At 38.7% G+C, this 25,547-nt stretch overlaps 1 protein-coding gene across 1 annotated transcript; it reads left to right on the forward strand.

Annotated features, from left to right (window-relative positions):
- The first annotated feature begins 3,189 nt into the window (after positions 1-3,189).
- SERPINB10 (serpin family B member 10) lies at positions 3,190-25,235 on the forward strand. The gene is made up of 8 exons (XM_041739731.1): positions 3,190-3,251; positions 6,690-6,866; positions 8,957-9,022; positions 9,484-9,621; positions 11,522-11,639; positions 19,798-19,940; positions 22,993-23,148; positions 24,730-25,235. Exons 2-8 carry the CDS (start codon positions 6,699-6,701, stop codon positions 25,132-25,134), a joined length of 1,194 nt encoding a protein of 397 aa, XP_041595665.1. The 5' UTR covers positions 3,190-3,251; positions 6,690-6,698; the 3' UTR covers positions 25,135-25,235.
- The last annotated feature ends 312 nt before the right edge of the window (positions 25,236-25,547 follow it).

Below are 25,547 nucleotides of genomic sequence, written 5' to 3' on the forward strand. Positions count from 1 at the left end.
GATCAGAGACAGAGCAGATCATCGCTTAAGTCACAAGAATGAAGACAGATCTGGTTTGGGGTATCCGAGCTAGCTACAGAGCCTGGCTGCGGGAGTGCGGCTGGACTCTGAGAGTGTCTCCCAGGAAGCACCTTCCCCGTGACACAAGGCAGAGACGATGACCCACTGGAACATGGTGGCTAAACAAGTAACTCCAGGCCCTTGACAGTCAGTCCCTAAATCTCAGTGCTAGCACTTATGAGTCATCTAACCATGGGCCAGGAATGGTGCTTCTTTATGATTCAATTTTCTTTTGGTGTAAACTAGAAAAACCAATGCTTTTCTCATGAGGTTGCCATGATGGTTAAATGAATTTACACATCATAAGCAATTCGGAGAATGCTGAGTATGTACGGTGTTTAATTAGTACTAGTGCTGATATTTATTATCTTTGTCAGAAGTAAAACTGTCTCCCAGTCAGCTGGTCAAACATAGAATCCCTGGAAATTATTTAAAAAATGAGTCCTTCAGGCTTGCATCGTGGTTTGCTTCCTCCAAATTAGACATTCTTAAAAATTAAGAGTTCTTACTTCTTTCATTCTCTTACATTTAGATTCATTTTTCTATGCTCTTCAATAATTAAGCAATTCAACAGGTAGTAGCTTTTGGAATCATCGTGCCTCATTGGGTATCTATATGTCTCACGCTCATAATGGACTTAGAAGATGGGTGTGGAATTCTAGATTCAGAGCACTCTTTAACACTCTAGAGGTATGATTCTTACAGTCTTCTGGCACCAAAGTGGCTAATAGGAAAATTTATGTCAAGATAATTGTTGCTCCTTGTAGTTTTCACTTTTTTTTCTTCATGGTGTTCTTGATATTTCCTTGCATTAAGTATATTTTTTAATTGTTCCTCAAAATCTATCTTGTTCATCAGATATTTTTTTCCATCTGGAAATGTGTATCTTGCTTCAGTTCTAGGAAACTCTCAGCCATTGCTGTGGACTGAATGTTCGTAGCCCCTCACCTCCACGTAAATGTTAAAGCCCTAATTCCTGATGTGATGAGATGAAGGGATCAGAGCTTCCTCTCTCCACCATATAAGGACACAGAGAGAGGCAGCCTTCTGTGACCTGAGAAGAGGGGACCTTATGCAAAACTCATCCATTCTGGCACCCTGATCTCAGATTTCTCTAGAGCTATGAAAAAATGTTTGTTGTTTTAGCCACCCAGTCTTTGGTATTCTCTATAGCAACTCAAACCAAATAGGACAACTATTATCTACTCATTGTCTCTGTCCATTCAATTCATGCTCTTCTTCTGGATTCCTGTTAGAATAATATTGATGCATCTGGGGTTCTCTCTGTTTTGGAAATTTTTGGAATACCTAATAAACTCATGTGGTCTAAACAACAATAGCATTAAAAGGCTGAAGCAAAAACTATCCCTCCCACTGCTCTTCCCCATTCATATAGTTCCTATCCTTAAAGCCCCATTAGTAATGTCTGTATGGATTACCACATATACATAGGCAGGTCATAAATAACAACAAACAAAATTGTGTTGATAATATTACATTGTTAGCTTAGGATACTATTTTAATTTTTATTTTTTAAGGATTTTATTTATTTATTCATCAGAGACACACAGAGAGAGGCAGAGACATAGGCAGAGGGAGAAGCAGGACCCCAGGATCACAAACTGAGCAAAAGGCAGACTCTGAACCACTGAGCCACCCACGTGTCCCCCCAGGATACTATTTTTAATTGGGGTAAGTGGGAAAGGAATCTGGAGAAGGTTTGGGGGAAACAAATGAGTAAAACTTAGTTTGTGACTTTAGAGAAGATGAAAGAACTTCTTGGCTGGTTTGGCAGTTCCTGTGTTGATGCATTTAATGCAACATGAATAACTAGAGCACATCTCTGTGCATTGATATAGCCCGGGTCACTCTCGGGTGAACTGCTGCCTGGTGAGATGAAGCCTCTCTATCTACAGCCTCCATGTTAGAGTCTGGAGGCACCCATAGATATAATTATCTACTTGGCCCACATTAGGCAGGTGCGATGGAATTTCTAACACAGGTCACATTCCCTAGTGAGGTCAAGAGAAAAACTGTGCCCTGGGGTCCCCACTAACATTCAAATGTTTTCTGAGCCAGTTTACCAGTGAAAGGAAAGTGCAAAGTGTATGAAGAACATTCCAAATCTTTGATAAGTAGAGAGGCTCCTTCTTTCCCTTGATCCCTCTGAATTATCCTCAGTCCCATTCCTCTCTCTGATCCCCTTACAACCCCACCATGGACAGGTATTCAGTGGTAGAAGATAAAATGGTAACTGTTGTTTTTCCTGCCCAATAACTATGAAGGAGTGAAGGAACATTCATAGGAAGAAATAAAAGAAAATTTAAAAATGATGAACCAGCATCCGACACAGTGTCCCTAAAACATTGATCCAGACCCTTTGTCGCTGGGGTGGGAGACTGGATATGGGACTGGTTAGAATTGTGCCTGGGTTCTGCATCAACCCATCAAGGGAGAAGAGCACCAACATTTGTTGGATGCCTCTTGCACATGGCACCTGAAGAGCAACTTTATTTTATTTTTAAGATTTTATTTATTTGAAAAAGAGAGAGAGAACATGAGCAGAGGGGAGGGGCAGAGAAAGAGAGAGAGGGAGAAGCAGATTCCCTGTTGAGCAGGGAGCCAGACTCAGGGCTTGATCCCAGGACCCTGAGATCATGACCTGAGCCGGAGGCAGATGCTTAACCCACTGAACTACCCAGGTGCCCCTTTAGAGTGGCTTTAACAGTTTAACTGCAAATATTTCACTTCATATTTTCCAATTTACTGCCCATTATTATTCCACTAATTTGGAGCTTTTTTTTTTTTTTTTTTAAGGAAGGCAACTGGGGAAACTACTATAACTGCTGCCAACTGGCAGACTAGAGAAGAGAGCAAGCAAGGAAAGTGTGAGTTACAATTTGTCAGAGTTCAGGTCTCCACATGCAGACAGACATGGAAAGTGTGGGTAATTAAGTCATTCAGGCAAAACCTTAACTGTTTATCTCTGTCTTTCTATTTGAGTTCCTGGCCAAGCCAGGCCTGAAAGGAAGAGTGTAAGGGCTTGTAAAAGTGAGTCAGAGGGTGGAGCTAAGAAAAGGGAGGAGCTAGGATTTTTAAAGATATTTCTACAGTTAGAAGTTACTTAACTCAGCCACAATCGCTTACTGAACGAACCACTTGCCAATTCTGCTCCAGCAGAAGAAAACAAGGTATTGTACGCATTTCTTTGTTTCAAAATGTTTATGTTTTCCTTTTATACTGAAGTGCCTACCTGAGTAACAAATGATCAAGACTCCGAAAACAGAAATATTGATAAAGTTTCATCCTCCTGAGAATTCTATGCAAGTCAGATGGATTTAACCCCGGACTGGTTCCAAGTTTGTATGAGAAAGAGGGCAAAGAGAGAGAGCATTCATTTAAAAGGAGGTAGAGAAATGGTTTCACCAGGAATTGTGAGGCCGTGAATGGAATCTCCTCTTGTCACATTTTTAGATTGGCCACCTCTGTGTCTGCCAACATAGGCAAAGAGAAATAGAGTATTCTTAGAATAATTGAGCCCAACCCATTCTAACCCTTCAGGAGAACAGGCTTGGCAATATGAATTGGTCCCAGTCATTAATGAGTAGAATTAATGGTTTGGTTCTCTTCTGTCCCCACTTCACATCCCATACTGGCCACCATTCCCTGGGCTGGTAGCTTTCTTCTCTTCCATCAAGTAGCCTCAGCCCCAGCCTTCCACTATGTGCTCAATGTTAAAGACCCCAAACTATTGCTTCCCTCAGAAAATGGCTTTGGGTAAATGTAGAAGTGCTGAGGAGAGATGTCATCCTCTGGAAGGCACAGCTCCGCAAAGTGGGCAGTGTAGTCTTGTTGGGCAGTCAAGGAACCTTGGGTATCCTTTTATGGAAAAAGGGGCGAGTATCCTTCCCACTTCCTCCTCCTCCTCACCATTTTCCCTCCTTTCTTCTTCCTCTTGTTCACCTTCTTTCCTCACCCAGTCCTTCCCTTTTACCATTAAAATCTTGAAGACAATGAGATGCAATGACAAAAGCAATCGTATTCAGAGCCCAGAGAATGGGATTGCAGCAGTAACTTTGCTCTTAGCTGGCTGTACACATTGGGCAGCACGTGTAAGCTCTCTGGGCCTTAGTTTCCTAGTAGATAGAACAAAGCAATTGGACTAAAGGGGACTCCAAGGTTCTTTGGGATTATGTGTATGATGGGACGTTTTGATGAATGACACAATCCTTTTATTACTTTCATAATTCTCCAGCTTTTCCCCTAAGCCCTTGAGAGATTGAAATTTTACATACTTTACATACATATTGCATATATATATATATATATATATATATATATATATATATATATAAGCTGAAACATCTATAACTCCTGAAAACTGCAAAGAAAACTTTTTTTTGAAAATGGCATAGTAGGTTTCTGATCTAAATGTTTATAATCTCTGAAAAAAAATCATTGTCTAACCCTTGTATGGATTAATTAATTCTTATAAAAATTCATCCTAGGGCAGCCTGGGTGGTTCAGTGGTTTAACACCTGCCTTCAGCCCAGGGCATGATCCTGGAGACCCAGGATTGAGTCCCATCTGGGGCTCCCCACATGGAGCCTGCTTCTCCCTCTGCCTGTGCCTCTACCTCTCTCTCTCTCTCTCCCTCTCTGTCTCTCATGAATAAATAAATAAAATCTTTAAAAAAATCATCCTAAAATTCTGCATTCTTCAGAAAGCACATTTCACACTTAGGTTAACTTTTACTAATGGATTATCATGTCTATATATTTTTTGTAAGAAAAAAATGACAGGGATTGTTCCTTTATTTTCTGGGCAATATCTTATATATTAATTATGATATTAACAAGAGAATTAATGAAGCTGAACATAACTGGGTATTAGCTTTCTACAAGAAATGAGCTCTTTCATTAGATAAAAGTATTGTTTTCAGGAATTTATTATATTCTACCTATGGTTAGAAAGATAAAAATCTCAGGCCCTAAGATTTTACTTTTTCCTCCCTTCATGGTTAGTATGGTTTCGAGGAGCCAAGCATTTTCCATATGAATGTGATTCATGAGTTCTAAAGAGATAAAACTTAATATATAGGCAATAAACAACACATTGTTGAATGAATATAGCTGAAAAGAGATTAAGGAGGTTATTTCCAAGATGTCACTGGATCTATTAAGAAAAAATATGTACTGGCAAGTTTCGAACATTTTGAAAGGGTGTAGATTTACTACAAAACCAGAGTTGTTTCTTCTTTAGTCAAGTAATTCTAGCCTAGGATTATCATCATCTTTAATAATAGGTAGGAACTATGGCTGAAGCAGGATTTAGAGGCTGGAAAGTTCTTTGACTAGGTTTAAGCCTATGTTTAGGAGGGATTTTAGCAGGATCACTGTTAATATAATTCATGATGAAATCAAAACTTGGCTTACATATGGCTCTCCCTTGATTCAACTATTTGACTAGAGAGAACTCTTGGCCTTTCTAAAGTTCTAAGGGTCAGGTAATGCCAGTATAAGATGAAGTTCTAGGTAACATATTTTTTTTTTTAATGAGAAAAACTGAGATATTTTGTTCAAGAAGACCAGTTTCAGAGGGACTCAAGTGAGTGGGAGTAAAGGCAAAGAGCCTTGATCTCCCTACTTCTCTATGAGCATTTCCCACTATACTGTATGGTTTCAAGTTTAAATGAATAAAAAAAGGCGGCTAAAGCCCAAATAATGAACATTGTAAAGAAATAATAAACAAGAATTTATATGCACACATTTTGTGTAAAGTCCTGAGTGAGGTGTGGTTGGAGAAATAGACAATTTTACTCTCAAGGAACTTACCTGGAGTTGGAAAAACATAAATATATGAAGACAGAAGTACCAGTGGGATAGATGTCAAGCAAGGGGCAGAAATGATGTTGTGGGACTTAGCTTCTATGCACACGGAGATCAGGAAAAGCTTCTAAAGAAAAAAGAGAAACTTGAACAGAATTGGATTCCAATAGAGTAAAGGAGGAGCAGAGCACTCTCGGAAATGAGAAGAGCATATCTAAAGGCAAGAATGAATAAATAAGGTTCAAAAGTATAAAAATATGAATGATTGATAAGTGAGAAAAAACATAAAGTGTCTTGAAAATATGTCTAACAATTTCTCAACTACTGTGTAAAGTCAATAGTCAAGTTGTGCATTGAAAAGCAGCTCAAGCCTGACAGTGTGAAAACCTGCTTCCATTGCCATTGTTATTGTGCTTTTCTCAACAAGGAGCTGCCAACTAACCAGCCCCCAATTGTTGTCTTCTGCACCTTAGCACGAAAATTTGAGCAATTCTCTTAAACTCTCTGGATTTCAGTTTTCTAATATGTAAATTAATACTGTTGGTATGAAAGTTTCCTCCAGCCCATTTGGTTGTTATGAATAGGTATCCGTGTAAGAATAAATGGAAATGCATGCGTATAAAATGGATGAAAGTATATACATTAAATATACTATATAAAATCAAATTAGATATATATTTTTGTCATTTCAAGAAGGAGTGATTGAAGAAGATAATTGTGTCAGCCAACAGTAAAATATAAAAGTAAAATAAATGGAAAGGATTATTAACAAGTTTTCCATCTCTGCTTTATTTTTCTTAGGTTTTCCCAATGGACTCTCTAGCAAAATCAATCAACCAATTTGCCCTGGACTTTAGCAAAAAGCTAGCTGAATCAGCTGAGGGCAAAAATATTTTCTTTTCTCCCTGGGGCATCTCGACCTCATTGGCCATGGTATATTTGGGCACCGGAAGTACCACTGCAGCCCAAATGGCCCAGGTGAGCAGAAGAGGGCAAGCATTCTTTGTGGCCTGTAAACAGTGTTTCTTTAATTTTCATCGTCATTTGCTTCCTGAAGTCCAAATAGCTTACATTTTATAGCCATCTCCTTCAAAATAAAGGATACTCTTAAACATATTATTTTAGGATGTAAAAAGAAGTCTGGGAAAGAGAATCACCTGGAAAATTGCTGCTTGAAAAACCATGTAAGAGCTCGTGTTCCCTAGCAAGATCAAATGATAAGGTTACCAAGTTTGATTCAACACCAAAAACAATTTTATTTTGATTATTAATATATTTCAAGAAGAAATGGCTCATACTTTATTTTTAAATTTTAATTCCAGTGAAGCTACCCTACAGTGTTATATTAGTTGTAGGTGTACAGTATAGTGACTCAACAGTTCTGTACATTACTCAGTGCTCATCATGACAAGTGAGCTCTTAATCTCCTTCATCTATTTCCCCCACCCTCCCACCCACCTCCTGTCTGGTAACCCTCTGTTCTCTGTAGTCAAGAGCCTGGTTTTTTGTTTGTCTCTTTTTGCTTTGTTTATTTGTTTTGTTTCTTAAATTATACATTTGAGTGATACCGTATCATTTTTGAATGGCGCATACTTTAAACAATAGAATTAGTCATCATCTTTCCAATCTCAGAAGGATTTTCTTGGAGACACAAATAGAAAAATCAAGTGATTTTCTAACCAATCAAGCCTTTTCTGTTTTGTTTGGTTGTTTCTGTGCTCAATCCCTGGTTGTTTGAATGAATGTAAAGAGTCCATTGAGAGCATTAAAATAACAAAACAATAGTATTGTATAAGTAATTATTGATTTGCTGTAAGCATCTTCAAAGCATTGTGTGTGTGTGCATGTGTGCACCCAAGTATAGCCAAGGATAGCAAAAACATAATTAAAAAAGCCACGTGTATATGTGTGCATGTGCGCAAACATAAATATATGTGTCAGTTTTTAAAACAGAAATAGAAAAGAGCAAATCCAGCCCTAAGTCATGCAATAATCAAAAGGCCAAGTGATAGAATTTCCACTCAAGGTGGCGCCCTCAGGGCCAAATACAGAAAAAGGTACAGCCAGTAATTCTGAATGAAATAGGAAGAAAAAAAAAAAAAAGAAATAGGAAGAATATATATTTTGTCAGTTTGGGCCTAGGATGTCATCCTTACTCTTTTAGTTCACAAGATATTGCGTAGTTTACAACAACAACAAAATCCTGGTTCACAGCAAATCCTGGTTCACCACTAGTTAATAATTGTTTATTACTAAGATAGACAATCTTAGATGGATTCCAATTTAGGTCAACTTCATATAAATATATTGCTGTGTGTTTCTTGGCCTTGCTTTATTTAAATACTATTTATATATCAACAACATCGAATTGTAATTGAGACTGAGTCACTCAAGCACCCCATCACTATGTGTCAGCACAACCTTTGGTAAACTAGAGTTTTTTCCTTATTGTGAGCTGGGTCCAGGCTGTGGGAGATGGAATAATCACCTTATTTTTCTACTGTTGTACAAGTCAGGGAAAGCAAGGATGTCCACAACCTTCTAGTTAACTTTCAAATGAAATGCTGGGGTGACCACAGAGACTGTGTCTATAATTGCCAAGTGGGGTAGACAATGAGAACAAACACTTAACTAGAATAAATGACTAAAATCCCCAAATTCTCTAGATAATTGGGGCAACAGTGGCTTACGCTTAAATTGTCTAAATGAATCTCTCAGTTGGACATCTAGTTTTCAAAAGAACTTTAGAGAAAAAAATAAAACATGGAATACAAGATTTTTACCTCTAAGGATCTTCCCAACATCATCTTAAATGTCCTATAAAGAGAATAAGAATAAAGACACCAGCTATTTAAACAGGAGTTTAAAAAATTTATTTAAAAGCTGTTGTTGACTTACTCCATCCATTCAGTTAACACATCATTTAAGTGAAATCAGAGACCCCCTAGTTAATTAATTATACGTTCTGTAGTGATGGGTATGACTGCCTTGTATTTGCTGATAAGTATTTCATATAATTATGTATTCACAAAGCATGTTCACTTATTGCCTTTTTATTGAAATGACAGGTGCTTCACTTTAGCAGAGACAAGGACCTCAAATCTTGTCCTGAAAGTGAAAAGAAAAGAAAGATGGTATGTCTTATTTTTAATATACATTTGATAATTAAGCAGAAAACACTTGCAGCACATGTATTTTAGTGGCTATTTTAAGCAACTTTTGATAGGGAACTTTTCTTAGAAAAATATCATAAAATTATGGAACATTTTCAAAAATACAAAAATTTGTACACTTTTTTGGAAGGGGTGTTGTATTCATTCCCTTTCTCTATCTCCATCTTTTCTTCCCCTTCAAAACTTCCCCACCTTCTAATCTGTTCTTGCTTTTTCAAACTAAATGTGAAGAAAACGATGCCCCAGCAACATTTAAAGTCTTGCCCTGCTATCACTGAAGAAAACATTTTTTGTCCACCATAAATTGATTTCAGCTTTTGTTTGCAGTACACCAAATCATTTAGGTATAGGGTGTTCATATATACATAGTTCTTGTTCAATGTTTTAATTTGACTATTTGACTAATGCCTTTTCTTTTAAAGGAATTCAGTTTGGGCAAGGTTGAAGAAATACATTCTCACTTCCAGACTCTTATCTCAGAAATCAACAATCCCAGCACATCTTACATCCTTAAAACAGCCAACAGGCTATATGGAGAGAAAACTTACCCATTTCACACTGTAAGTGCAAATATGTTGTTTTAAGCTGGTGGGAAAGAAAGAGCCATGTGAGACCAATCAGGAAACTCTGTACATTTCTCTACTGATCCCAGGATAATGTTAATGGACGTGGTCGGCTTTACTGGTAAACAATCCTATAGACCACCAATACGTGTCTAGTTGTAGAGGAAACCAATAATGGGTCTCAAACCAGATCTAGTGAGCAGATCATTATGCTCAGAATGAAGGGGTGCACCTCAGCAGATGAACATGCATAGAAATGTGGGTTGTGTAGGTTAGCATGTGTTTCACAGGAAATGGAGCAAAAGATGCCAAGTAACTTAGTAGGGTCAATCTGCAGGAGCAGAAGGTGGTGCTGGTCCTAGGAGTGAGGCAAGAGACTCAAGTCCTCAAGTGCAAAGCTGACTTTGAGATCAGACAAGTCATGTCACAGCATAACTTTAGAGACTTTACGAAAGACTCTTAACATGGAATAAAATCAACTTCTCCCCTTCTCAGATGGTTGAGACCCCACAATGCAGACCATGCTTTTGTCCTCAGTTTAGATTCAAGGGCTCCTCAGAGTGGTCAACCCTGAACCAGGCCAAGCATTGACTTCCTTCATGTTAGTCCATCACATCCTTTGGCCCAGTGAGCAAAGAGCAAGGAAATTGCATAGGGTAGAGGGGGAGCAATAGAAAAGATAAAGCTTTTTTGTGATAACAAGCAGTACTGTCCCTGCCCATAGCCAGTGAATTCTGGGGAGTTAAGGACTTGGGCTTTGTTATTACTAAAGACAGAAGAGCATCCAGACGAGGACTTAAAGACATTTCTGTTACTGGTAGTCTCGTGCATTTGAGTTTGGTCCAGAAGTAGGAGGTATTTGAGTGGGGTGGGTACTTAGAGATGAGAAGGATGCATAAATACAAAATGATACGTCTTTTAAAATGTTCACAAGCTCTGGATGTGCTTGGAGAGGTTGATCAGAACCGCTGAGTTGAGACAGGGAATGATGCCTTGTAAATCTCTAAGCTTTCCTTTCTTACTAGGTGATAATTTCTATAGAATTTAGACTTCCTAATCTTCAAACTGCTGCCTGGAGGCTAAATTAACTCACACTTTTTATTGCACACAATTCCTCCATAGAGTAATAAACTGAAGGAGTATGAAGGACAGCAGTCCTGAGAAATAAATTATGCTCTCATGGCAGTGCCCTCATAGCAACAACCCTACAGCCTGCTTATGATGATTGCCACCAGGCTGGACATCAAAGGGTTGCGAGGATGATGTCAGCTTTCTTCCCTCAGACAGGCTTCTGAACCTTTGGCCATGCTTAGCAATCTACAGTTTTCCACAGGGGACCTCCACAGGTTCTTGGGCACTAGAGTCCATAGCAGGCAGCTGCCAGAACTACAGGCTTCACGTTGGTTCCTGCTCTGCTGCAGAAAGCCAAGTGCAACTGCTAATATGTCTTAGTCACTGGAGTCAGTCCTGAGATTCCTAGAGTTCTCTTCATTTTCATTCCAGCCCCATTCCACAGGCATGAATAAAAATAGGAAAGGGTTGGGGCACCTTGATGGCTCAGTTGGTTAAGCATCTGAGTCATGGTCTCAGGGTTGTGACTTCAAGCCCTTCGTTGGGTTCCACATTGGGTGTAGAGCCTACTTAAAAAAAAATAGGCGAGGGTATAGAAGCCCCCAGAACTATGGGAGGCAGGCCTTCCTTCACACCTGGACTTCTACATGGCTAGTCAGTGTCCAGCTAACTTTAAAGAGGGGAGCCCTTAGTTTTTGACCAAAAACAGAGTATGGAAAGACAGAAGGGGACAACAGGGTGAGGGTTTGCAACTGTCCTTCGATAGGCTGGATTTCCCAGTTTCGGACAAACTCTACAAAAGGAGATTTTTACCTCTATCTTCCAGAAATACTTAGAAGACATGAAAGAATACTTTGGTGCAGAACCACAGTCTGTTAACTTTGTGGGAGCTTCTGGACAAATTCGAAAGGAGATCAATTCTTGGGTTGAAAGCCAGACGGAGGGTAAGCTTTCACCCTCCGGCAGAGGGTCTTTGCTGAGCATTGTTGTATTTTTTTGAACTTGCATTGTGTGGAAGTATGTGTATTTCTTAACTAGAACTATGGACACATTTTAAATATTCAGAATATTTCTTTCTATCCATGCCCATGATTTTCAGATCCACAGCTTTCCCAATCGGCCGTATCTAAAACATACATGTCAAGATACCCACTTTACTAAGTGGACAAGAAAATTATCATATCCCAATAATTCCAAAGAGGAGCCCAGGGACAAAAAGCAGGAAAATGCAAGGGGGAAAGTTGACATACTGCTACATTTGTGTTTTCTAAGGAAAAATAGCTAGTAATTAACAACAAAATTGTGGCATTAGATGTAATCTGAAGTAATTTTCAAAATTAGGTCATATTAGAGTAGTGGGCTAAGCTGCTGCAGCTGAGAGACCTGGAATACAGTGGCTTAATGATAACTAGAAGCTTATTATTCTTTCACCTAATAGTCAAAAGGCAGATAGATAAGTATTCTGTTTCCTGAGGTGATCTGGAGACCCAGACTGGAGCGTCAGCTGCGCCACCCTCAAAACCTGGCTTTCATATTTAAATCTAAGATGATTCTTGCTTTTGTCATTTAACAGCCACCAGGAAATGGGGAAAGGAAAATTTCTTTGCTTTTTAAGGAGATGACCTGAAAGTTTCACACATCAGTTGCACTCATATCCCAAACTCAGTTACATGGCTTTATGTTCCTGTTCTGATTTGCCTGAGACTTTCCTGGATTTAGCACCGAAAGGCCTCTCAGGCCCAGGCAAACCAGGATATAGCTGGTCACCCAGACTTGCTGTCATAAAGATCAATAAGATGTAGTTTTTAACTGGGTAGCCACGTGCTAACCTAAAAGGTGAGTGTTCTATTTAATTTTTTTTAATTTATTTTCTTTTTGAAGTTTGATTTGCCAACATAAACGTCTTTAATTTTTGAAAAAGATTTGATTTATTTGTTCATGAGAGACACACACACAGAGAGAGAGGCAGACACACAAGCAGAGGGAGAAGCCAGCTTCCTGCAAGGAGCCCGATGTGGGACTCGATCCCAGATCTTAGGATCACGCCCTGAGCCGAAGGCATTCGCTCAACTACTGAGCCACCCAGGCATCCCTAATTTTTTAATTTTAATTTTAATGCTTTTATTTTTTCTTTAAATTCTACTTAGTTAACATGTAGTGCAATATTAGTTTCAGGTATAAAATTTAGTGATTCAGTACTTCTATAGGACACCTGGTACTCATCACAAGTGCCCTCCTTAATTCCCATCACCTATTTTACCCATCCCCCACCCACCCACCCACCCACCCACCTCCCCCCTGGTAACCATCCGTTTGTTTTTTTCTCTGTAGTTAACAGTCTGTTTCTTGGTTTGCTCTCTCTTTTTTTCCCCTATGATCATTTGTTTTGTTCTTAAATTCCACATATGAGTGAAATCATCTGGTATAAAGAAATCATTTTTCTCTGACTTATTTCACTTAGCATAACATCCTCTAGTTCCATCCGTATCATTACAAATGGCAAGATTTCATTCTTTTTTATGACTAAGCAATATTCCATTGAGTATATATAATCTTCTTTATCTCTTTATCAGTTGATGGACACTTGGGCTGTTTCCAAACTTGGCTATTGTTGATAATGCTGCTATAAACATAGGGATCCATGTATCCTTTTGAATTAATGTTTTTGTATCTTTGTGTAAATACCTCATAGTGTAATTGCTGGGTCATAGGGTAGTTTTATTTTTAACTTTTTAAGAAACCTCCATACTGTTTTCCAAAGTGACTGCACCAGTTTGCCTTCCCACCAACAGTGTAAGAGGGTTTCTCTTTCTCTACATCCTCACCAACACCCACCCTGTTGTTTCTTGTGTTGTTGATTTTAGCCATTCTGACAGGTATGAGGCAATATCTCATTGTAGTTTTGATTTGCATTTTCCTCCAGATGCCAAGTGATGTTGAACATCTTTTCATGTGTCTTTTGGCCATTTGTATGTCTTCTTTGGAAAAACGTGTATTCATGGCCTATTTCTGCCATGAATTTCTTAACCAGATTATTCTTCTGCCTATTCTGCCTATTTCTTAACCGGATTATTCATTTTGGGGATGTTAAGTTTTCTAAGTTTTTAAAACTTATTTTGCATACTAACCCTTTATCAGATATGTCATTTACAAATATCTTCTCCTCCATTCCATACGCTGCCTCTTAGTTTTGTTGATTATTTCCTTCGCTGTGCAAAAGCTTTTTATCTTAATGAACTTCCAATAGTTTATTTCTGCCTTCCTTTTTGCTCACATAGCACTCGGTGTGAAAATTTACTTTGACATGCATCACCCTGCTAGTGAGGTTAGCTGCTGCAGCCTCCCCTACTAGACTCAAGGGCTCAAGTGCAATGATGTTGCCTGATGGGATTTTCAGTTTTAAGTCACTAACACACAGCAGGCCTGCTAATTGTAGTTGTTCAGAATGTTAATGTTTATCGAAATGCACTGAGGAACTTGGCAGCCCTGAATTCTCAGTTCTTTTTTCATTGAACTAGTGACTCAAAAGCCACATGTGAGGCAAGAGTGACTGTTTTACTTAACTTACACCTGATTTAGATTCATTCAAAAGCAAGCTTGTTTTTAGAATTATAGATCAGCTAGGATTTGCTGAGTGCTTGTACTGTTTCCATTGGCAGGAAGACCAAATGGGATTGTACAGGCAAACGTATGTTGTCACATACAACACAAATTCAACATTGCAGAAGTGGCTGCAAGAATGGTCTGAGAGTAAACTATATCTGAGGTCTCAAATTCCTAGCTCAGTGACTGTTGTGTTGACTGGAAGAGAAGGGGATCCCTACAGAAAGAAAGGCTAAGAGCAGTTGATCTACTGTCTTCGAAGAAGCTGAGCTTATGCAGCACCAGACAATGGCCCTCCTCTAGGCTCTGAAAAGATTTATGCACCAAGCAAAGCTAATTTTAGAGCCTAGAGGAGAGCCATTGTCTGCTGCTGTAAGCTCAGTTCTTAGGGTCCTTGCCATGCTGCCCCAGAACAGACTGGCCCTCAAGGAACATGACCAGATCCATCTATCTAGATCACACAGCTGCCCAGGAGATCTTCCTGCAATGATAGAAATGTGCCATAAGTCTGCCGTGCCCAGTGTGCTATGGTCACCTATATTATCCACATGTGCCTATGGATGAGTTTAAATGTGGCTAATGTGACTGAGGAATGGAATTTTTAACTTGAGCTCTTTTTAATTAATTTATGTTTAAGTAGCCATGTGTGTCTAGTGGCCACCATACTTGACAGCACAAAAGAAGTTTTGCTTTTGAGGAAGAGCTGAATTAATAATCTGAAATTATGGAGGAAAGAATAGACTTCAGATTACAGCTACTCTATGGTCAAGATATAGGGTAGATACACTTTGAAAAATCCTCTGTTGTCATACTACTCGCAAAATGAGAGTTCCTCCAAAATTATCTAACCCAGGGCATGTTAGATTTTTCACAGGATCTTCTATGAAGCCCCTATTTCCCACATCTCATGACTTCATTGCTCCAGCTGGCCCTGCCGGCTCTGTCTTAGAAGTGGAATCTTCCAAAGAGGAAGAAAGCTGTAATCCTTCTCTATTCTCTCTTTACACATTAAACACAAATATCAGTTGTTTGAGGGCTATTCAATACCAAGTAAAGTAAGGAATTAACCAGCTACTCAGGAACTTTGACTTTGTCAGGGCAGAGTCCTGCACATCCTTAAGAAAAAGTTGCTAAGAAACTCTTTGGCATGACTACATTCCATCTGAATCACCTGAAAGAAGCTTCTTTCTGTAAGCTTTGAAATAGGCCTGCTTTCAAGTAGCCATATGCACTACTGGGATATACATGGCATTTAGAGTCAAAGTCTCAATGATAGTGTCAGGCATATGTTGCACATTTTTTTCTGGTTTGTTTTCTTTACAGGTAGAAGCTACTTAAAAGTGGATATTGGGGAAGGTTATTATCTACATGTTTGTAATCTCGAAATCTATTGTGTGCTTGGCACACAATGGGCACTCTCGTGTCACATTAATAACTATGCTCAGCAGGATTTAATGTGAATATCTTCAAAGACTGTCCTCGTGACCTCAAACTACCAAGGGTGTGTGCAATAAGTGAGCCAGTAGGTGGCACTTTAGCTCTAAAGAGTAAGCAAAATCATGGTCCAATTTTTCTGTTACTTTAAAGTTGTATTTAACTACACTTTGTACATTCTTTGTAAAATAATTATATTTTACATGTCCTAATACAGCCTAGGTTCAAAAGGTTGGTTTCTTTGAAAACATATGAACCCAGAGAACAATACAATACAACTAACATCATTTGGATTGCAACCAACTTGAGATAAGTCTGTGCAAAACTTAGTCCTCGAGATGTTCTCTATTTGCATCTACAACTCTATCAAATGATAGAGTAATTAAAAATTACACAGAACTTTTAAAAAAGTAAACTTCCATGCAAAAATAAAGTTAAAAAAATAATGTAGACGGCCTCCCCATGTTGAATCATCAAATTTTAAATTAAGTTTAATATACTGTCATTAATAAGATCCAAAAACAACACTAAAATGTTTCAGAAAGTTTTGACATCAGCATTTAAATCACATTCAGAGATGCCTGGGTGGGTTGGTCAGTTAAGCATTTGCCTTTGGCTCAGGGCATGATCTCAGGGTCCTGGGATAGAGCCCTGCATTGGGCTCCCTGCTCAGCTGGGAGCCTGCTTCTCCCACTCCTTCTGCCCACCATCCTATCCCCCACCTTCTCACCCCCCTCCCCCCCTCATGCTCTCTCTCTCTCTCTCAAATAAATAAAATCTCAAAAGAAATAAAATAAAATTAAAATTTAATTGTTAAAATCAAAATGTTTGTTTCTTAGATGAGGGAGGTGTTGTTTTGTTTTGTTTTGTTTTGAATAGACATAGCCAAGTCATGCCTCAAATCGACCGGAATCTCTAAAAGTGCTGCCGCCAGAACTTAAAAAAAAAAAAAGCCACTCCAGTGCTTCTGATGTGCACCGGTGATGACTACGCAGGCAGGGTGTGTGCTGACGTAGAAGGGAGCCCATTTACTGCATGTGCACATCTCTCTCCAATCCCCCTTTCAGAGACTTCATGCTGGAAGCTTAAAATCAATATGGTGGGAATATTTACACCGCAGAAGTGGGCTATAAATCAAGAATCTCCTTCTCTCCCACCCCTACCTGAACCCAGTTTACCAGCAAATTACTAAAAATGGAAAGCTGGAGCTCTGGATTTCATTTAATTGTTGTTTTATTATATTTCACTTATGTATTATTGTTTTCCCTACCTACTTTTCATTTGTAGAAATAAAGGGAAATAGAGAAGTTAAATAGACTTAACTTTAGTTGTTTTTCATTATTTCCAAAAGTTTCATTACACATGTTATATCTAATCCTTTTTCTAAAAAAATGCAGTTCAGCTACCCCATTATATCCTAAACCCACTGTGACATGGGTATCCTTGCTCACTGCACTAACCTGCAAGCTAATAGGTTTGCTACCCATTGCTGGCATGCAGAGAGAGGTATAAAAGGCCAATAGATCAAGTGGCTCCAAACCAGTGGCGCTCAGTCCTTGCTGTTCGTGAAACTAAGTTTACTAATTCTTAAGCCCAACCCCGGATGAATTAATTCAGATCTCTGGGAGTGAGGCTCTGGCATCAGCATTTCTAAATCCTTAGGTGATTCTAAATCACAGTCAAGGAAGAATAATTGCTGTAAATGGAATAATTACTTCAATCCCATTGACACTCCCCTTTTCCCAAGAAGCTCCATTGCTCTTGATTTGTCAGCTTCCAATTCCCGGATAACACTTGGACTTGCTCAGTAGCCCTCTGGTATCGGGGAGCGTGTGTGCACACACAAGTGTGCAGGGTTTCACCTATCAGCCTACCCCATCTGTATTTTCTCTTCAAAATTCAAAGTTCTCTTTCAATAGCATGTTTTCTTGGCTGACATTCCTGTTGCAGAATTATTCTTTTGAACAAATATTTGTTCTAGAAAAAATAATATTTTGACCTTGTACTCTAAGGCTTTAAAAAGAGAACTGTACACAAATCTTGTAACCTAGTTATCAAATTTGTTTTTCATAGGAGAATGGGTTAGCCAGTCTGAAACTACCTTATGTATATTCTAGGATAGAGTAGATAAATAAATATATTGGAAATAATAAGGTCCAGGTTTCTCACTGACAAAGAAAGGAATTGCAAATAAGGAAAAGCAAAGGTGAGCATGAACTCCGTGGTGCTGGATTGAAATAGGAGATAGCAATATGACTTCCTCATCTTTAATATATAAGTAGAAAGAGAATTTGATATAGAACTATTGACAGATGTGTGTATAATATATATGTATTTCCTAGCTTTCTCTGCTGAGCAATGACACTCTAGTAATATCGCGCATAGCTAATATCCACATCTTGATTTCTAAAAAGCCATTCTTCAAAAAAGTAACCAGGGCTTCTGGAAGAAATGCCAATTCTAGGTCTGGGATATGGAAAGCACCAGATAAACCTTAGGACACATTGTGGTACCAGAATGTAGGGAAGTGCTCAAAATACTTGGGAACGTGTCAAAAGGGCATGGGAGCCACCTCAAGGAGGTTTCCAATAACCAAATTGGGGATGATTTGAGCAACAAAATAGGCAATGATAATAATACATCATAACCCATAGAGTAAAGCAAATATCCATGAGTCTATATTGATATAAATTATTGAATACCTAAATAAAAGGAAGATATGAAAAAGTTCTTCCTCATAGTAGAATTCTAATTAATAAACGTAGAAAAATAGTGGAAACTGAAAAATCACCATTGGGCAAACACCACAGTCATAATTGTTCCAGGCAAGATTAGCCATGAATGCGAAAATTGATGGGCAAAAATTTGATGAGAAATGGGAAATTTATGTGGTCACAAAGTAGCTCCCCAAATGATACTTAGGAATTATAAAGGGTAAAAGTTGTAATTTTACAGTGAGAAACCTGTGGGATTCAAATCATCAAAGTTAACATCACCCATAATGGGAAACAGGAACATAATATATTTCCTGGTATGATTCATTGAGAAGCACAACATTGCTCCTGTGGTTGTGTTGGTTGCTTAGGGCTGTCATGACAAATTACCACAAACTGGATGGTTTCAAACAATAGAAATGTATTTTCCCACAGTTCCGGAGGCTGCAAACCTGAAATCAAGGTATTAGCAGGGTCATACTTCCTTTAAATGCTCTAGGACAGGCACTGTTGCATGCCTCCCTCCTAGCTTCAGGTGGTTGCTGGCAATCCTTGACATTCCTTCGTTTATGGACACTTCAATCTCTGCCTCAGTCAACATATAATCTTCTTTACTTCTGTCCTATGTCTGTGTTTTCAGAGTCTTGTTCTCTCTGTGTGCCTATGTCCAAATTTTCCTCCTCTTGTGAAGACATCAGTTATTGGATTACAGCTACCCTAATCCAGTACGATCTCATCTTAACTTGATTAGATCTGCAGATCTTATTTCCAAATAAATTCACATTCATAGGAGCTGGTAGTTAGGGCCTAACTTATCTTTCTGGTGTGTGTGTGGCGGGGGGGGGGGGGCAGATACAACTGAGGAGAAACATCAGACAAATCTGAACTGAGAATTGAAGGGCATGCTACCAAACTTTTTCAAAAGTGTCATAGTCGTGAAAGACAAAGGAGGAATGAAGCACTGTCCCAGATTCAAAGGCACAAAGATGGGCAATGAGGGGGGCGCTTGGCGGGATGAGCACTGGGTGTTATGCTATATGTTGGCAAATTGAACTCCAATAAAAAAAAAAAAAAAAAAAAAAACCAAAGGCACAAAGATGGAATGACACTTAAATACAACTTGAGATCTTGGATTGACTTCTGGTCCTGAAAGAGGACTGTTTGGAACAGTAGATGAAATTTAAACAGGACCTGTTAGTAATATTCTATTAATGCTAACTTCCTGGTGTGGCTCATTGGTGGATATAAGATATTATCACTTAGCAGTATTTCATAATTATCATTTTTGCAAGTGTGGCATATTGCTAGGATGTAACTATACCATTTGCAATCTGTCCTTTTGTTCTCGTAGGAAAAATCCCAAATCTCCTACCTGATGATGCTGTGGATTCTGCGACCAGAATGGTCCTGGTGAACGCTCTTTACTTTAAAGGAATCTGGGAACATCAGTTCTCAGTCCAAGACACCACAGAAAAGCCTTTCAGAATAAACAAGGTAGAAACTTTTTAATAGTCATCATGGCTTTTTACATGGCTTCATAAAGGAGATTCTGTTTGAAATTCACTCTTCTGGCTGAGTATATGTTCCTGTGAAGTCTGGCTCTTACCAGGCCAGGGATGGCTGAGCTAAAAGCCAGGTCCATCCCACCTGGGAATTCCTCTTCCATTGTTTTTTCTTCTCTGAAAATAGGCTATTCACATATTTTATCACTTAGTCCTTGTTACGACTATGACAGAGTAGATAAGGTGGTTATTTTATTTGTTTCAGGTGGTAAAGTGACTGGAGCCATGCCTAAGTTAGACATCTACCAGAACTCTAACCTCAAATCTTCACTATTAGTTCTGTTTTTGCTCTACTAGACCAATGCTCTCTTCTACAAAACTCTTACCCTTCCAAAAGTAAAAGAAATACAAATGAAAAAAATCTCATCTCTTTCATTAAGTTTCCTCTTTATGTTAGGACACAACCCGCTTGTTTGTGTGATAGGAACATACCGATGACAGCAAGAAGGGAGACTAATAAGAGGTGACAGATAGATTGCAGAGAATCCCAGGACTGGAATGTGGCTGGGCCTTAGAACTTGAGTGGAAACAAGGAGTCGGATGTGGTCAAGATTCAGTCTCTATCTTTTCAGCTCTGCTTCTCCCATCTTATTCTTCCCTCAGGCTGAAGTCTAACTTTCTCTTCTTTCCCTTTCGCAAGGACAGAACACAGCTACTCACAATGCTGCCTCTGTTTTAGAGACCAGTCTGATCTCATTTTAAATTCCTAGGAAAGGAATTGATTAGCCATCATTGGTTAAAGCTATTTAGTCGTTGGGGGGTGGGGTGCAGTCTTCTCACATAAACAGTGCTGCCAAGGACCTATCAGGGTAATCCTGGGGATGCGTGCCATGGGCGGCCCTCAGACAATCAGTGGGCTAAAGATAGGAACGGACCAAACATACAATGGGATAGGCTAACCAGAAATGAGCTGGATAGTTGCCTAGCTTAGTGTATCCACGAGGAATTTTCAGTTGCAAGTGATACAATAACATTGCACACCAGCTCCAGGAAAATGGGAATTGTATTAGCATTAGTCACCTAACTAAGATGAACCAAGACATCCAGGGAGTCTCAAACCATAATCTCACTTCTCTATCTCTCTCTACCTCTACTCCCACCGTCACCAGTCCCTCTGGTAGTTGCCTTCATGCTCTAATCCTGAAAATATGATTTCTCTGTATGACCAGGAATATGGTTGCCTCGTCGTGAGCCTTCGAGCTTCACAACTCTGGTAGATAAAGCCTTTGCTGCTGACTCTGATAGAATGCTCCCAAGGAGGTGTCTGTTTTGTGCCGTTCATGTGCTCATCCCTGAAAAATCACTGTGTCATGAGGTATTCTGAATGGACAGGTCTAGTCATATGACCACTACATTAGCAGAAGGTTGGGACTTGGTGATCAACAGCTCCACATAGAATAGACAAAACAGTATGTCTACAGCATCTGAATTGCACGGTTTTGTTTTTGTTTGAGCATGGGCTTTACTAAAAATAGACATTTGTAAAGAGCATTTTTAGGTTTGCAGCAAAATTGAGAGGAAAGTAGAATTCCTATAAACTCCCCTCACATAATTTCCCTTATTAACCTTTTGCCTTAGTTACAGTTAATGAGCCAATATGGATACATTTTTATTAACTGAAGTCCACAGTTTATGTTAGGGTTCACTTTAGGTCTTGTATAGTTCGATGGGTTTTGACTAACACATAATGTCATGTATCCGCCATTACGCCAGGTAGCATACAGAATAGTTTAACTGCTGTAAAAAATACCCTGTACTCCCTCTGTTCATCCCTCCTTCTAAACATCTGGCAACCTTTTGGTCTCTTTGATCTCTTCACTGTCTCTTGTTTTGTTTTTTTTCTGGTATGTCATATAGTTGGAATTGTATAGTATGTAGCCTTTCCAGACTGGCTTCTTCCACGAAGAGATATGTATTTGAAGCTTTCTCCCTGTCGTGCCATGGTTTTCTAGATCATCCACTCTCCTGTCGAATAATATTCCATTGTGTGGATGTATTGCAGTTTGTTTAGCCAGTCACCCTACTGAAGGACATCTTGGTTGCTTCCAATATTTGGCAATTATGAAAAAAGCTGCTATAAATATCTGGGTGCAAGGTTTTGTGTGGACATATGTTTTTAACTCCTTTTGGTAAATACTCAGAAGCACATTTGCTGGATCCCATGGCAATGCTATGTTTAGCTTTGTAAGAACCTGCCAAACTGTCTCCCGGAAGTGGCTTCCACTTTGCCTTCCCATTGATGGGGAATGACAATGCCTGTCGCTCCACATCCTTGCAAGTGATTGGTATGGTCAGTGTTTTGGACTTTGGCCTTTCTAGAAGGTCTGTAGTAGTATCTCATTGTTCTAATTTGCAATTCCCTAATGACATATGATAGAGCATCTTTTCATAGGCTGTATGTGTTCCTTCGGTGAGGTATCTGTTCTTATCTTTGGCCTATTTATAAAATTGGGTTCTTTTATTATCATTGAGTTTTTAAAAGCTCTTTATATATTTTGATACTAGTCCTTAATCAGATATGTGTTTTGCAAACATTTCTTCCTGGCCTATTGTCTTTTTGTTCTCTTAATAAATTTCAGTGTTTATGACACCAAAATACTTTCTCAGATGTTAACAGGTGAAATACCCCTTATTCAGTTTTCGAATCATCGACATTTATATAGTTTGCATAAGGTTAGATACTTTTTAAGTGTTCGGTAGGATCCAGCTTGCTATAATTTACAGGGGTTGCCACAATAGCATTATAAATAGAGACTTCCACATCACTTATTGATAATGTTATCGATTGGTAGATAAAGTCTTGCCAATTTGAAATTCAAATTTTCTGTTTCCAGAAAGTAAGGTCTAAATAACTTTATTCAGCAGTTTGTTGAGAATCACCAATTTTGCCAGTGTCCCAGAGTACTGGGAACTAATGATGATAAAACAAAATTAAGGATTTGCTGAAACACTTCCTCAGTGACTTTGCTACTTACTTTCTGTAGAGTACAAGCAAACCAGTGCTAATGATGTCCATGAAAGAAAAGCTCCACATTTTTCACATTGAAAAGCCACAAGCCATAGGCCTTCAACTCTACTATGACAGTCATGACCTCAGCCTGCTTGTATTGTTGCCAGAAGATGTTGATGGGCTGGATCAGGTACAGTCTGTCTCCTGGGAAAGTTCTGGTATTTACCCCTCTGGGTAGAAATATAAGACCTGGTCTCCCTGTCTGTTCTTTGATTCCTGTAGAGGAAGACAACCAATGTACCTTGCTCCCTAGGGAATTTACTTTCACAGTGGCATTTAAGCTTTATAAAACTCTTTAAGTTGGTATTACTGTTCCTCAGAAAGGTTAAGTAATCTATAGGCTCTAGCCCTGTGTAGCTAAACAAACAGCCACACGAGCAACAAATACGTATATTCTCTGTCAGCCACAGAGCTGACCTCACTCTAGGTCTTTCTTCTCCCTCTGCCAGGGCCTCTCTAATTGGAGGTTAATTTTTTAATCATTTGCGTTAATCTAGTTTTAGATACATATTTTTTAAACAAGACTCTATTTAATTAAAATGGATTTTTTTTCAAGTTTTGGAAGTCAGAGTCTTGTTTAAGTCCTCAGGAGAAACAGTGTGTATTAGTACTACCTTCCAGTATTATTTAAGTTATTTATCAGCCAAATTTCTATGAAGTCTGATATAACTTTGGTCAGACCATGTGTCTGAGCAATCAGTATATTTAAATTGAACATTAGTTTCTCATGCAATAGGCAGCCTGGCTTTCATTGCACCATGTATAACTTTTCATGTACATCACTTTCTTTATACTTCTAAGTGTCCACAGCCCTGCTGGAATGTAAAAGAAGTTTCCAAATTGTATCATAAAATCTAGAAAGATTGGTAAAAATAAGACCAAGTGTGGACACTAAACCATGAGAGTCACACCCTTATAAGATAAGCCTTTCTTCCTAAGAATGCAGGAAGCTAAATATGTTGTCAGATTACTATGTATATCATCTACAAGTATGTCACTGACCGCAATATTCGGGTGTAGAAAACTCTCAAAGTAGCAAAAGCATGTGTCTTGAAACAAACATGTGACTCAAAAAAATCAAGCATATTTTTTCTTATATATACTTATGCATATGGATGTATACCTCATATATATTATCTTAAAATTTCTAAATGTAATAGGAAAAAACACTGTCAAAAACTAGACTGAAAATAGACATTACTATTCAGATTTGGAGATTTTCCTTTTTTTACTTTTCCTTCGCTTTTTTTTTTTTGTCATAGTTTATGGTTACTAATTTCATATTGTCGTGATTATACAGACATTTTATTTTATCTCCAATTTTGTTTTCAAAGAATCATCTCCCATGTTAATATAACAAATGTATTTTTGTTCCCTGGCACATAATTTATTCTAAAGTTTATACTTTAGTGTAGATAGCACCTAAATGCACATTTACATTGATGCATTTCTGTGTGTAGTTGATGGCACAGAAGTACTGCCATTTTGAATCAAGGTCAAATTCTCCCATGTCCTGGGAATGACTGTGTTGCAAAACGAAGATTCTGTAGGTCAACAGTGTGAAGAATCTCATGACACAAAGAATTTCCAAATGTGTGTGCTTTGTTACCCTGGATAATAGGAGTGATGGTAATTCCTCTGTGTAATCCCTTGAGGACTCACTCAACCAATATTTCTCACTGACTCTCTCCTCCTCATTGTGCATCTGCAGCTGGAAAGGGCCATCACCTACGAGAAGCTGAGTGAGTGGACCAGCGCAGACATGATGGAGTTGTATGAAGTGGAGCTGCATCTCCCCAAGTTCAGGCTGGAAGAGACTTATGATCTCAAGTCATCCCTGAGGAGTATGGGGATGAGTGATGCCTTTAACCAGGGCACGGCTGACTTCTCAGGAATGTCAACGGAGGGAAACTTATTTCTGTCCAATGTTTTCCATAAGTCTTTTATAGAAATAAATGAACAAGGTACAGAGGCTGCAGCTGGCAGTGGGAGTGAGGTGAGTATTCGCAGCAGACTCCCCCTCATTGAATTTAATGCAAACCATCCATTCCTCTTCTTCATCAGGCACAACAAAACTGCTAGCATTCTCTTTTATGGGAGATTCTGCTCCCCCTAAACCACATTTCTCTGTCATCGAACAAGACCATCTTATGGTGTAAAAAGTGCACCAAAAGATGGGAAAACGCAATTATAATAAAAACCAGTTTGTGGCTTGCATCTTTTTTCACATTTGAATGTTAGTGAATAAACCTTGAAACAATGCATTTTAGCGATTTTATCATACCTATATATAGTTAGAGGTAGAGTTTACCACTTAACATCTTGTCTTCAAGTGACTTTTACTTACATTTCAGAAGTACTATGTTATTCAATTGAATGCTATACAATTTTTGAACTACTTGGTCGCTGTATTATCATTGTCACTTATATTTCACATACCTCACTGGGTCAAGAAAAATCTTTACAAAGGTGATATATGGATTAGCAAGAATTTTCTCAAGAATATAATTTTAATGGTTCATAAACTAC

Source organism: Vulpes lagopus, chromosome 24, assembly GCF_018345385.1.
Source record: "Vulpes lagopus strain Blue_001 chromosome 24, ASM1834538v1, whole genome shotgun sequence".
NCBI classification, from domain to species: Eukaryota; Metazoa; Chordata; class Mammalia; order Carnivora; family Canidae; genus Vulpes; species Vulpes lagopus.

Bases quoted from the DNA above. Each gene is read 5' to 3' on its own strand.
- SERPINB10 (XM_041739731.1), top strand. From the start codon at position 6,699: ATGGACTCTCTAGCAAAATCAATCAACCAATTTGCCCTGGACTTTAGC. The intron at 6,867-8,956 runs GTGAGCAGAAGA...TTGAAATGACAG, and splicing joins CTGCAGCCCAAATGGCCCAG to GTGCTTCACTTTAGCAGAGA. The intron at 11,640-19,797 runs GTAAGCTTTCAC...TTGTTCTCGTAG, and splicing joins GGTTGAAAGCCAGACGGAGG to GAAAAATCCCAAATCTCCTA.